Source organism: Mustela nigripes, chromosome 8, assembly GCF_022355385.1.
Source record: "Mustela nigripes isolate SB6536 chromosome 8, MUSNIG.SB6536, whole genome shotgun sequence".
Classification (NCBI taxonomy): domain Eukaryota; kingdom Metazoa; phylum Chordata; class Mammalia; order Carnivora; family Mustelidae; genus Mustela; species Mustela nigripes.
Genome location: NC_081564.1, coordinates 68939685 through 68954392, shown reverse-complemented (window position 1 = coordinate 68954392; position 14708 = coordinate 68939685). Strand labels below are relative to the sequence as shown.

The window sequence follows — 14708 nt, the reverse complement described above, 5'->3', positions numbered from 1 at the left end:
TACAAAATGAGGTCATATTATCTGAATTGCAGATTTTCCCACCTGCTTCCCATATAGTCTTGAAGGTGTAACTTTCCATTATTGCCATGGATTTTTATTTCCTAAAGAATTGTTCTGTGAACCTGAAAATAAGGCCACTGCTAGGGTTGCATATTAGAAATCAGCTGGGGAGCTTTTGAAACCCGTGCCACCCAGCCACACTCCAGACCAATTATTTCAGCACTGATGAGAGCATGACACAGGCCAGTCCTGTTTATCTTTTTAAGCCTCTGTATACCAGGTGATTTTTTTTTTTTAAGTCTAATTTTGAATACTTTCCAAAAAAAAAAAAAAATCTGATTTAATCAGTGTAGGGAGAAGCCTAAGTATCACGATTTTCTAAAAGCTTCCCCAGGTGATTTTGGTGTGCACCACACTTGAAAACCATTCCTACAGAGGACAGACACAGCCGTTTGGAAATGTTACCTCTATAAACCTTGCTTCTGAAGATAAGGGATAAAAGGCCCTTGAGGCGGTTATAAAAGCAAACTGTCTGAATTCATTAGACTAATATATTCATTCCAAAAATTTACCAGCATATAACCAAGGGTCAAACACTAGTCCTGAGGGATGCAAAATACTAAAATCCAAAATCCTGGAGCTCAGAATCCAGCTCAAGTATTAGAATTTATAGTACATGTGATGGAAGGAGTAAACAGTAGGTATTGCAATGAAATACAGCCTCTGCCTAAAAAGGCAATCAGTTTAACCCAAAAAGGTCTTGGTGTCTAGAAGAATCAATGGTAGCAAACCAGTTAGAGTATGGCATTCCAAGCCACAGAACAGAAAGTGCAAAGGCAATGAAGCATATCTTGCCTAAAGCAGTTTTGGTTCCAATTACAAAAACTGACTCAGAACTATCTCAAGCAAGGAAAGAAATATACTGGGAAAGAGAAGCAGGAATAAATCATGAATCCTGAAGTAAGTAACTATTAATAGTCTCCTCTCCTTCTCTCTGAACCAGTATTTTCTCTAATTCTTGCAATGGCTAAACTTGGCTACCCCAAAATGGTAGTCTGTTCCTGAGCTTCTAGCAATCAACACAAAGTAACTGGTGTCTTACAACCTTGAGTACAAATTCCATGGAAAGAGAATACAATTTGTCCAGCTTAGGACAGGTGCCCACTCTTGATCCAATCAGCTACAACCAGGGTCATAATACAAACATGGCTGTCTGGGCCTTAATCCATTTGAGAGGAGGATACAACTTTTAATAAGTGAGGCAATAAGCTCAAGTTAGAGTCCTAAAAAAATGGCAAAAAGACCAGAGCATAGACTGCACAGTGGAAAATGAAATTAAAGAAAAAGTGACCTCAATGAAATATTACTAAATCAAAGCCAGAAACATATAAAAGAATAATATATCATGACCAAGAGGGGTTCAACCTGGGAATGTAAGACTGGTTTTAATTTTCTTTAATCAATAAATATAATTTTTCATAGCAAACTAAAGAAAATCATGGGATCATTCTAGTAGATGGAGAAGTATTTTGAAAAAATTCAATATCCATTTATGATTTTAAAAATCTCAGCAAACTCGGGATTAAAGGAAATTTAATCAACCTTATAAAAGTAATCTATAAAAAAAATCTACAGCTAACAATAATTAATGATGAAAGCCTGAATGCTTTTCCCCTCAAATGTGAAACAGAGCAATGATATCTGACTTACCACTCCTATTCAAGATCATACTGGAGGTCCTAGTCAGTGCACTAAAAGATAAGAAAAAGGTATACAGAATAGAGAAGATGAAATACACCTATCTCTTAATAAATGACAGAATTATCTATACAGAAAACTGTAGGAAATATCCAAGATAAACTACTAGAACTAAACGCATATTGAGCAAAGCTACAAGAGTTCAATATGTAAAATGCAACTGTATTTCTATAAGCAATAATTAGAAATTAAAATTTTAAAAAATACCAATTACAAAATTATCAAACATGAAATGTTTAAGAATATATCTAACAAAATAGGCACAAGGTTTGAATTCTGAAAACTCCAAAACACTGATGAAAGAAAAAAAAAGTTACATAAATGGGTAAATATACCATGTTCATGGATTAGAATGCTAAGTATTGCTGATAATGTCCATTATTCCCAAATTGATCTAGAACCTCAAAGCAATCCCAATCAAAATTCTAGCAGGCACTGTTGTAGAAAGTCACAAAATGATTCCAAAATGTGTATGGAAAAGCAAAAAAACTAGAATAGCCAAAATTATTTTGAAAAATAAGTTGAAGAACATATTTTATTTTTATATTTACCATAATCAAGATAGTATGGTATTGATGAAAGGATAAATACTTAGACCAATGTAACAGCAGAGAAATAGAACTATGTGTACAAGTATGATAAAAAGATTTTTGACAAATGTCCAAGACAATTCAATGAAAAAGAGTGGTCTCGGCAACAAAGGTTGCTGGAATAACTGTAGTTTGTATACAAAAAATAAACAATACATGCATTGTACTTTGTACAAATGTTTACTCAAAATGGATCAGAGACCTAAAAGTAAAACCTAGAACTATAAAACTTCTAGAAGAAAACAGAAGAGATCTGTGTCATTGGATTAGAGCAAGAATTCCTATATGTGATACCAAAGGCATGATCTACAAATAAATATTAATAGGCTCAATTTCAAAGCTAAATATTTTTTATTTGAAAGACACTGTTAAGAAAATGAAAGTCAGCCTATAAACTGAAAGACCATATTTGTGAAGCACATCTGTTAAAAAAAAAATTATGTCCATTGTAAAGAATTGTCCCAACTCAATAATGTCAGAAAAAATTTTAAATGGGTGAACAATTTTAAAGGGTGAACAGAGAATGGATAGAAAAAATAAGCACAGGGAGAAAAAGTTCACATTCAGTAGTCATTAAAGATGTACAAGTTGAAACCACAATGAGATATGATTACATACCTATAACCAATGGCTGAGGACTTACATATCAGATAATTCTAACTGTTCATGTTGAGTAACTAGCACTTTCATACATTGCTAATGGGTGTGCAAAATGGTACAGCCACTTCCAAAAACAGTCTGCCTTACCACAGTTTACATACCACATGACTCAGCAATTCCACTTATAGACCCAAAAGAAATAAAAATAGAAGTCAATACCCATACTGGTATGTGAATTTTTAAATCAGCTTTTTGTGTGGAAATAACCAGCATATATTAGTTTTCTGTTGCTGCATCACAAGTAAAACAATTTAGTGCAAAATGAAGGGATTTATTTAAAAGTGCATTTATTGGGACACCTGGGTGGTTCAGTCAAGCCTTTGCCTTTGGCTCAGGTAATGATCTCAGGGTCCTGGGATCAAGCCCCACATCAGTCTCCCTGCTCAGTGGGGAGTCTGTTCCTCCCTCTCTCTCTGCTCCTCCCCTTGCTTGTGCTCTCTCTCAAATAAAATCTTGTAATAAATAAATAAATAATAAAAATGCATTTATTGCCTCAAAGCATCTGTGAGCCAGGAGCCTGGTATGGTTTACCTGTTTAAGTTCTCACAAGGCTGTACTCAAGGTGTGGACTTGACTACAATCTCACTTGGAGGAGGAAGTAACTGAGGAAGAATTTGCTTTCCAACTCACTTTGATTGTTGGCTGATTTCATTTCCTCGCTTCAGCATAACTGAAAGTCCCTGTCTTTTGCTGCCTGTTAGTGAAAGGTGGTCTTTAGCTCCTGGAAGCCACCTTCAGCTCTTCCTACGGACTTTCTCAGTAGGACTACTGACACTTTCTAATGCCAGCAAAGTTAGTCTCAAAAATGATTTTTCTATTACAACAGTCTTTTAATAAGGTAACAATCGTGAGAGTGACATTGCATTACCTTTGCTGTATTCTACTGGTTAGAAACAACTCACACGTATAGCGTGAAGATGAATCAAAAGTATAAACACAAAAGACAAGGATCAGAGAAGTCAAGGATCCTTGGAGTCTGTCCACCATATCATACGTTCATCAACTAGGAAATGGATCAGCACACTGTAGTAAAAGCACACATACACCAATGAAGTGTGAAATGTACACAATACTACTCAGCAATAAAAAAGAATGAACATCTGCAAAGTTCACATAGTTCTCAAATGTAACATACTAAATGGAAGGAGCCAAAGTCAAAAGGTTACATGCTGAATTTTCCCATTTATATTTTTCTCAAGAAATGGCATTATTTAAGGACAAATAGATCAGGCGTTGCCACTGGCTCAGAGTGTGGGGAGGGGACAGACTACAGAAGGCATGAGAGAAATTTTCTGAGTAATAGAAATGTTCATTTTCATTACAGTGGGCAGTTATACAAAGCGACAGTTTTCAAAACTCATGAGGCTGTAGACCTAAAGGGTAAAATCTTTTTTTTTTTAATTTTTTATTTTTTATAAACATATATTTTTATCCCCAGGGGTACAGGTCTGTGAATCACCAGGTTTACACACTTCACAGCACTCACCAAAGCACATACCCTCCCCAATGTCCATAATCCCACCCCCTTCTCCCAAACCCCCTCCCCCCAGCAACCCTCAGTTTGTTTTGTACGATTAAGAGTCACTTATGGTTTGTCTCCCTCCCAATCCCATCTTGTTTCATTGATTCTTCTTCTACCCACTTAAGCCCCCATGTTGCACGTCCTCATGCTTAGCGAAATAAGTCAAGCAGAGAAAGACAACTATCATATGATCTCCCTGATATAAGGAAGGGTAAAATCTTTTATATATAAATTATACCTCAATAAACCTGACTGTAAAAAATAGTGACAGGGTGCCTGGGTGGCTCGGTGGGTTGGGCCTCTGCCTTTGGCTTGGGTCCTGGTCCCAGGACCCTGGGATTGAGCCACGCATCAGGCTCTCTGCTCAGCAGGGAGCCTGCTTCCTCCCCCTCGCTGCCCCCCCCCCGCCTACTTGTGATCTCTCTTTCAAATAAATAAATAAAATATTTTTTAAAAATAGTGACAGAGAAGTGGGCAAATAGGAAATATCCTTTTGATCTGTTTCCCAGGTCATGTCCTCTTGGGAAGCCCTGGAGAAATTTAATAAGGCCAATAATATAAAGTATATGTTCATACTATCCTAATATCAAGTAATAGGAAAATTGCTTATTATAGGTGAGTTTTGAATGTTGCCAGTTTTTTCTTGTGGCTTTTTTGCTTCAGGAAAATACAGAAGCACTAAGGAAAAATAGCGTATGATCAGAAAATCCTGCTCAAGTAAAGATGGAAAGTACCCCAACTGGGAAAAGGTAGAAGTACACTCCAATAAGAAAAGATAATAGAAGGTCCTCTAAGGAGAGCCACAGCACAGGTTGGAGAGAATGGTGATATCGAGGCAGTCATGCCCTTGCCTGGTAGCTGAGATAATGTCATACTCAAGTAACTAAAGCCTGGAAGTCATCTACATAGTTCTATGTGAATTCAAGTTCACTGCTGGTTCTATTTCTCTCATAAGCTGATCGTGCACACTTGCAGGTGGGGACACTGCCCACATACCGGTAAAGAAAAGGATAGGCTTCTCCTGATCTCAAGCCACTATAGTGGACAGGGGCTTCATCAACCATCTAGTTCAACCCTTTCATCTCCTAGAAAAGACCACGTTGCTACAAAGGCATGTATAACACAATAGATGGTCTGAAGAGCCAGCTGCCACACGTTGCCTGGTGGGTAAAGCACTGATCTGATGACCTGGGGTTGGCGGGGGGGGGGGGGGGGCACAAGAAGTCTACCACCAGCTGGGTGAGCTTGACTAAGGCACTGACCCCTGGCCTTAAACTCCACATCTTTAAAAATACTTAAAAACAAAAACAAAAACAAAAAAACGCTTGGCTGCTTTTTGATAATTACTAGAGTTCTTTCTGGACCTAAAATTTAATCAATTGATTTATTTCTTAGTTATCTGCCTTCTTTGGCCTTTCATATTTCCTACCTTAAGGCAACTGAAACAGAAAATCTAAAATTCCCATTCAATGTTTATCTATTAGGCCAAAAAGCTTAGGGGTGTAGGTGGAGAGACTCTCGTGGTATCTAAACAAATAAACCAAGGTGGACTTAGAAGTAGGAAGGACTGATCCATAACATTTTATAACTAGAATAGCCAGTAGAACTTTACACTGTCAGTAACTTATCAGGGAAAAAGGTTCGCAGCTGGGCCAGTGTGGAGTATTCTTACTTGTTAATCATGCATATTACATCCACCAACCATCCTGTTTCAGGTATGGGGCATTCTATTTCTATTAACTGAGGAACCGTCCATATGAACATTTCTCTGATTTAGAATAAAAGGTAACACCAAACTAAAGAAAGACACTATGTGAATTCAGAAGTAGATTAGGATTCGGATTCCATTTTTTCTATCTGAAAGGTTTTTATCGATATTTGAGTGCTCATTACACACATATCTTGGTGGTAGGTGTATTATAGGATTTCAATTTTCTAGTTTGTTTGGACTCGCAAAAACATTTTAATGTATTTTGACTTTTTTAATTGGGACCATTCATGTGTCTACTATGGAAGTTAAATTCTGCTCTATTATCGGGAAGTACCGTGAGAAGAAAGCATCCCCCTATGTTCAGGTTTTGCTTTGTGAATGTATCAGACATTTTTATCGAAAACAGTAAGTTCCTGCTTCAAAAGAAGCCTTCATTTAAAAAATATATAAAAAAATTTAAAAATAACATTATCTTTATAAGTAAGACAAAACCCGTCACTTCACAGTTCCCCTTGGATACCCTCTCCTTAAGCTAACAGTTTGTACTTGTGCTTCCTTTTGGGTTGGCTTCATTCCTTGGGGGCTGTGCTGACATTTGCTTTTCATGCAGTGGGAAAGTCTCACTCATTCACCGTCTGCTTTTGCTGCCTCCCACCCAAGCCCTGTAAGCTGATGCCCATGAAAGTTACAACCGCAGTTAAGTAACCAGACAGATGCTACTTCCTGGGCTCCTGGTACCACCCTAGGGACAGGCTACTTAGCAGCTGCCTGAACTTTCTAAAATCTCTGAAAGTTGCTCCCTTGCCTGGCCCTGCTGGTGACTTTCCAGGTAGAAGGCAGCCCTTTATGTTTCATGGCAACCCTCAATCCTTGGGAGGCAACCCCACCACCCCGTCCCATTAAGGCTACAGAAGCATTCGGCCCCACTTTCCACACCACGGCTGCACAACCTTCCCACTGGAAGGCCACTCAGTGCTTGGAGAAGTATCTGGGGAGTAAGGGGTGAACGTCTCTCTCGAATGCCGTGTAGAATTCTAGATGGTTCCTCTCAACATTTGAATCCTCAGTATGAACCTGAGCAAACACCAGCATGGCTGCTTTAAGAAAGAAAACGAAAAATAAGCCTTTCCTCCAAAGGGGCTCTTTTCTTATGCAACTCTTTGAAACTCTCAATAAATTAGGGTGGTCTTTAAACCTGTTTCTTGGCATTTAAATGACGACAGAGCAACTTTGGGGAAAAGGATAAATGTTAGCAAGCCTCTTCCAGAATTAGTTCTAATAAATGATGTCCTGGAAGGCTTATACTAAAAAGACCTAGGTTTGATTCCCATCCATGCTTCTCGCCAAGTGTGCATGTTGGGGAGGCTCATTTCATCCGTCTGGGACTTGGTTTTTAACAACTGTAGGGGACAGCACTGTGGGGGAAATTAACATAATGCCAGAAACATAGCAAAACTTGATAGATATAGGCCAAGTCAGAAAGCTCATGTCCTGACCAGCCTGCTTGCAAGGGACCCACCCAGCCCAGTCACACGCCATTCTTTGCCCCTTGCGCTCATTTGCAACCCTCACGGATGCTCATAGGATGAGGCACTGCTTTACGTGTGTCTGTTTCTGTTCCTTCACTGCACTGTGATCAGTTTGATCTTTTGTTGTTGTTGTTGATTTCCCATAGCACCGAGTGCAATCCTTGCACCAGCAGGCATTCAATAATACTAATTGGTTCATTGATTAAACTTGAATTTTAACACCATCTCAGCACCTTCTTGAGTCAGAGAAACCCTTTGCAAACACTGAAGTCATTTGCCTAGCAAACACAAGTTTTCAGGAGATCTTTGCTTCTGTACACAAAGCATTGACCCTGGAATGGGAATAGTTGGGTTCATCCTATGGCTTTGTCACACACTGGGTGACCTTTCACAGGTTCCTCAAATTGAGCTTTATAGTCTCATCTTCAATGAAGGCAGTACCGTCTTCTCACAACACCATTGTAAGAATTAAATGAAAGGCCTTATTGGAAAGTGTCTGGTACTTTGCTGACATCAAGAATTTTAAGATCTATAAATTTAAGATCTATAAAAAATATACTAAAGATACTAAATGTAACGATAAAAATATACTAAAATGAAAACATACATAAAATATGTAAATACTTAAGGAAATGGCTTCTAATCTCTCATTGGTTAAGACATTTTCTTGATCTCCACACATTCACATTTTCCCCCATTTAAACAAGGGTGTTGTGGGTAATTTGGACAGCTTTAGAAAGGAAACCTAGAGTCATGAGATCCTGGAAGCTAATGATACACATACACACCAAGTTGTCAAAAATATCTCGAGATGTCAATGAATATTGAAGGCAGGTAGTCAGACTTCGCTGGATAAGGACAACCACATGAGCTGGCAAGAATACCAACCAGCTGCCAACAAATGCTTCCTTCCAGGGATATCCTTAGTAACCTGAATAACGTGGAAAGCAAGGCTCGAAGTCTACAAAGCAGTCTAACCCTGGAGAATTACAAAGAAGAGACTATTTGAGTTGAAGAGAAAAGAAAATGGAGCATTCTATTGGATACCTCCTTTCTGCTCATCATTACAGACTGATAACATAAAATTCTAAGTCCTTAGTTGAGGTCTTTTATCATAGGTTGACAAAGATCCAGAGAGTTATTAAGACATGCCTGATATCAACCATGATAGTTAAGGGTTCATACCATGGCTAGGATTAGAACCAGAAAACCAGTAATGAAGTCTTGAACTCTCATCCTTCTCACAGTAACCTCCCACCTGTTAAGCGGGGAAAAGTTCCACTGCATCTGTGTGGAAAGATGTCAGCTCCTCCCCTCTTGACATTATTAACAGATCCTGGAAACCCTGCAACTCCCACTCATACCCCCACCTCCAAAGCTCTGTAAAAGATAACCACACAGTACCTGAGACAATTTAAAAACACAGAAGCCAATGGGGGGAAAAAATTTTTTAAGGAACAGAGAAAGACAAGCTCTAACCCTTACCTTCATTTAATACTCAACGAAACTGAAGCGCAGGAAAGCTCAGTAATTTTCCCAAAGCTGCACAAAAAGATAAGAGAAATAGGATTCTTAGGATAGGGCCCATATTCCAATCTTTTCACCAAGAGACCACGAGCTCTATTTTTTCCTATTATCTTTTGTGTTCTGACAACTCTCTATCAATCATTGGTCCTCAAACTGAAGCAAGCATCAGAATCATCCAAGGGCTTCTCAAAACATAGAAGAATTGAACCCACCCTAGAGTATCTGATTAGGAGATCTGGACTGTGGCCTAAGAGCTTGCCTTTCTAACCAGTTTCCAGTGAAGCTGATTCTGCTGGTCCAGAGACATCCAGGGCACCCCCCCCCAACCTTTGTAGAACTGATGATGATTTCACCATTTTAACTATTTTAGCACCAAATTTCCCCTTTCCAATCTGCTGCAAAGAGATGGTCTTTGACAGATTGTCAACTGTCCTCAGACTTCCTTAGGATTGCAAATATAGAAAAAAAAATTTCTTGGTTATGTGCACTGAAAGTATAGACCCTTGCCAAGCAACTTTTGACATGACCTGAGTAAGCAGTGGCAGGATGTTGGGGACAATAGGGACCTTAACTTTGTCTCTTTCATATTTCTTCAGAGAAGGCAACCTGGTAGAATAATACCTCCCAACCTTTTCTATGTGAGGTCATACCCAGAAAATAATGTTTGTACATCACTGTGGGGGAAATACAGGTTCTTCATAGCCAAAAGTATCCTGCAAAGGTGTTCTGGAAGCCCAGGCTCTCTGGGTGCCTGGCCACCCACATGGCTAAAGGGAGGGATGTTTTCTTCTACCTGAACTGATTCCTGGCACATGGTTGGTAAACTGTTCTAGAGCCACAGCAAGCAGGGCAGCTGAAGCTTCAATACGAAGATTAGACCTTAAACATGGAAGTCCACCAGTATTACTGGTTGCCTTCTTATTCATGATAGCGACAGATTCCCAGTTATCAAAAGTAATCAAAATACAAGAATTTTAAGCAAGGAATAAAGAAAAGTCATTCAAAGGGTGAACATCTGGGCTAAATAGTTAACTAAAGATACCAGAATTTGGTATTCCTTCCCAATTCTTAAAATCTATATCTGAATATCTTAGGGCATTGTCTTTATTATTATTTGAGAACAATTTTATTTGATTTGTTATCAAAATCCCTGTGAAGTCAGTATCACTAAATCTAAGAAAACACCCTACATGAGATGTACCATAATATATATCCTCAAGAAATAATTCTACCAAAATAAAAAATATGGACCAATACTTTATCTAAAAGCAGAATTTTAAGTTTGCAAAAATCTCCTTTAATTTAGATATATCCAGTTTCCATGTATCAATTTATGTATCCACAAAAAGAAGAAAAATATGCTAATCCCTTAACTACTTCATATTCTGTATCTGACATTTATCAATCACTTCATGACTCCTCTACAATACATGTCCTTCTCCACTCCGTGCCATGCCTTAGTTCATCACTAATGATGCAACCTGTTAAAAAAAAAAAAATTGATGAGTTTATCACCAGGATTTTCTCATAGTCCCCTAATACTAATTCATTCTGCAAGTTTTGATGTCCAAAATAACCTCTATAAGCCCAGTACATCACTGGCCTGTTAATGACTGCAAGATGTACCCTTATTCCATCAATGGAAAAGTATTTCTTGAATGCATCTTAGAGCTGATGAAGTACTGAAATTCTATTTAATACTGCTAGAAGCTCACAGAGAAGCAATGCCCCTGAGTTTAAGAACCATGCTTTAAAAAAAAAAAAAAAAAAACACACACAATTTATGGAATGATGCCCTTTTTCAATGTAACTGAACCTCCTTATGAGATTAAAAAAAAAGAAGAAAAACGGGTTTTTAGAGTCTTCTGAAACTGTCCTTTTGAGTGTCTGAGCTGGGGTGGGGGGAAAGTCTTGAAATCCTAATCTACTCTTATCAACTGCCTCTGGGATAGTCAGTGCCACAGATGATTCTAATCATCGGCTTTGGAAGGACAAAGGACTCTAGAAACCAAGATTTTAAAGGTATCCAACTTATTTATAGGCCATAAAATATTTATGTATCAAACTTTTCTTGTACAACTTAAACTGAACATGTGCCACGTTGATAAAACAAAAACCACCACATCGCTGCTTACTTCAACAGAACTCCTGGCCAAGAACCATATTGACCTCACCCTAGGAAGCAGCCTTTTCCAGGTAGAACAAAATTCCAGGCTGCTGCCCTGCTGAGACATTCTTCATCCAGCTAAGTACAACAAGTTCCTTGCCTATAAAGTACCTTCCATATGCCCAGCACTCTTTTTTTAAATAAAGTTTTATTAAAACACAGCCCCGCCCTTCAGTTTACTGTCATCATCCATGTCTTCTTTTCACACCACAACAGGGTTGAGTAGTAGATAGAGACATTATGGCCCAGAAGCTAAAACATTTACATCGGCCTTTTCAGAAAAAAGTTTACCCCCAAAAGACGGAGAGGCTTGTGAATTACCCAAGGCAGTTCTGGAAACTTCTCTGAGAAGTGAGATTTGAACAAAGTGATTCCTCAGAGACCTCCTGATCTGCTGTTAAAAAGCAAAGTTTTCAGAACTATAAACTAGATGATCTCTTCCCAATACTTACTAAGCTGTGATCTTGGAAGAAGTACTCATTTTCTCTGTCATTCTTCAACATGAAGATCTCTTAGCCCAGTAACTGTCATGCAGTCAATGCTTAATAAAAGTTGTGGGGATAGGTAGAGTTCTATAGCACTGTACCACAGAAACATGAAATATTACAACTGGAAGGAACACCTGACTTTGTACACTTCTTCAAATGAGGTATAGAAAGAGAATACCACCATATTCTCTATAGGTTTTTAAAAAAAAATACATAATACACTCATTTTAGCAACCTTGGAATTAAGGCTTACAGATTTTTAAAGAACAACAGCCCTTCCCTCAAGGAGAGGATACTTTGGCTGAGGAAACACAGCTTAAACATGTATAATAATTAGATGAAAAATAAAAGATACAGACCCATCTTAAATCTCCATCCAAATGTCAAGAAGTTGTACAAATGCCAAGCAAAAGATCCTGTATTTATTCTGAGTGTAGTAGTGACTGGTGTTGTCGGGAAATGCTTTTCCTGAACATGGACATAGCCAGGTCCTGAGCTACATGGAGTTCAGTTATAGACAGAACAGTTCAAAGTAAGCATGAACAAAATGCAGAGACGAGGACCCGAAAGACTTATACAGGTGGAATCGGGTGGATGGATGTGGACAATCAGGCTCATACATGTTACCAGAAGCAAGACAAGTACAGAGGGATAACTCTGACATGGAGATTACACCACAGTTGTGAGAAGCTTTATCATCCTGGAACAAAGTCTAGAAAAATAAGTGCCAAATAAACCCAAAAGTCCTCAGATACCTTCTCCATCTTCCGGGTATGGACGAGACACAGACAACAATGGGTTGAGTAAGAAACCACCAGGATGTATATAGAATGTGTATGCTCTGGGGCACCTGGGTAGCTCAGCCAGTTAAATGTCTGCTTTTGGCTCAGGTCAGGATCTCCGGGTCCTGGGTTCGAGCCCCATGTCAGGCTCCCTGCTCGGTGGGGGAGTCTGCTTCTCTCTGCCTCTCCCCACCCCCTGCTCATGTTCTCTAAGTAAAATTTTTAAAAAATAGTAAAAATACTATTTTTAAAAAATAGTAACCAGATACACATTCAGTTGTATCTACCTAAATGCAATCAACTAGTTTATACTAATTTATACTCATAGGTGGCTGAATTGTGACCTTTATACTCTGGGCACATTCTCCACATAGGCCAACTTTAGTCCCTCAGCAGGGGGCGGAGAGATTCAAAATGTATTCCCCAAATACAATCTGTGTTTTAAATCACGCATCTCTTATTATAAAATACATATTTCTGTTAAATATCCCTAATACTACAGCATTAGCCAGGTGGTTCTCAACTGGGAATAACGTCTCCCCTCACTTGGGACCAGAGATGCTGCTAAACTTACCTTACAGTGCACAGGACAGCCCTCCATATGAACGGCTGATCTGGCCCAAAATCAGCAGCACCAAGGCTGAGAAATCTGCTTCACCCTTACCAGATTACATGTTAAAAGAACCACCTGCTTCAAAAAAATGCAACCTCCTCTGCTTGCCCCACCCTGAATATTTTAAGAGGTCTCCAGAAAGAGGTCAGATGCTTTTGTCTAGACAAATCGTTTTTTAAGTATCAAGATTCCTGAAAAAATATGGCTTTAAACATATGAGTAAGTTAGCTCCTAGGGGAAGGCACCTACAGAGGCCTTGTGTCCAGCGGGACCGTGAGGCTAGCGCCCCGGCCCACGTGCCCCCATGCCACCAAGGAGCGCACCGCCTGCTGCCACTCCCACTGCGCCCGTTGCAGACAGTCCCCAGAAGTACTGTGACCTCATGAAGACACAGAACACCATCATCCTTCTCACGCTCACCTCTTCCCAGAGGAACCTGGCAGCAGTCAGCAGGCAAGGTAGAGTGCCACTTTGCAGGGTCCCGGGCAGCCGAGGGCCGGGCCAGGCCTCCATGCAGCAGGGAGCGTGGTCCTGCTGGGCGGGGTGGCGTCCGCACTGCGCACGCGTGACTCTCACACAGGCCGTGAGCCGGGGGTGTGGGAGGAGTGGCTGCAGGCGGCACCTGCATGGTCTCGCCGTGTGCGAGCGTTGCACAGGGCTAACCGGCTCCAGTCCGACCAGTTCTGTGCAGAGGAGACAGCTGCCCAGGGTTGGGGGCCTGGCAGAGAAGGGTGAACTCATTGAGGTCACACACCTGTTTGTGGGTGGTGCCCAGATCTTTGCAGAGGACTTGCAAGTCCCTAAGATCTTCAGCATCATCTTTGGTATTTCAGGACTCCTCAACCACGTGGCCCCTGAAGTCTGCAGTAAAATAAATCCAAGGTTGTTTAATTCTGAAGCTCAGTAGCATTAGGCTTCCAGTTTAGCTTCTGATTTGGGCTAGGGAGGACCCCCTTCAGTCACGCAGCAAACTGAAAATGCCCCGCCAACCAAATATTTACAACCTAATCCTTTGAATATTGCCTTATATGGTGATAAAAGGTCCTCATGGATATGACTAAGTATCTTGACGTGGAGAGATTAACTTGGACTATCCAGGTGGGTCCTGAATGGAATCACATGGATCCTCTAGGCAGAAGGCAAAGGGAGACTTGACCACATAGAGAAAACATGCAGATGGAGCCAAGAAAGACTAAGACCTGACCTTGGCCTCCAAATTTGGGGTTATTTGTCATAGCAGACACAGGACGCCAATACAGTAACAAAATGACTGCCTCAGATCCAGCTATCAATTATCTTCTCATCCAAACCTCCTGGAAAAGAGAAAAACCTCTTCTTGTGCATTAATAACCCTCTTTAGA

General features: G+C 39.9%; 1 protein-coding gene across 1 annotated transcript; it reads left to right on the top strand.

The window, feature by feature from the left end:
- The first annotated feature begins 13651 nt into the window (after positions 1–13651).
- On the top strand, positions 13652–14254 carry LOC132023014 (uridine diphosphate glucose pyrophosphatase NUDT14-like). The gene has a single exon (XM_059408071.1). It carries the CDS (start codon positions 13652–13654, stop codon positions 14252–14254), a length of 603 nt encoding a protein of 200 aa, XP_059264054.1.
- The last annotated feature ends 454 nt before the right edge of the window (positions 14255–14708 follow it).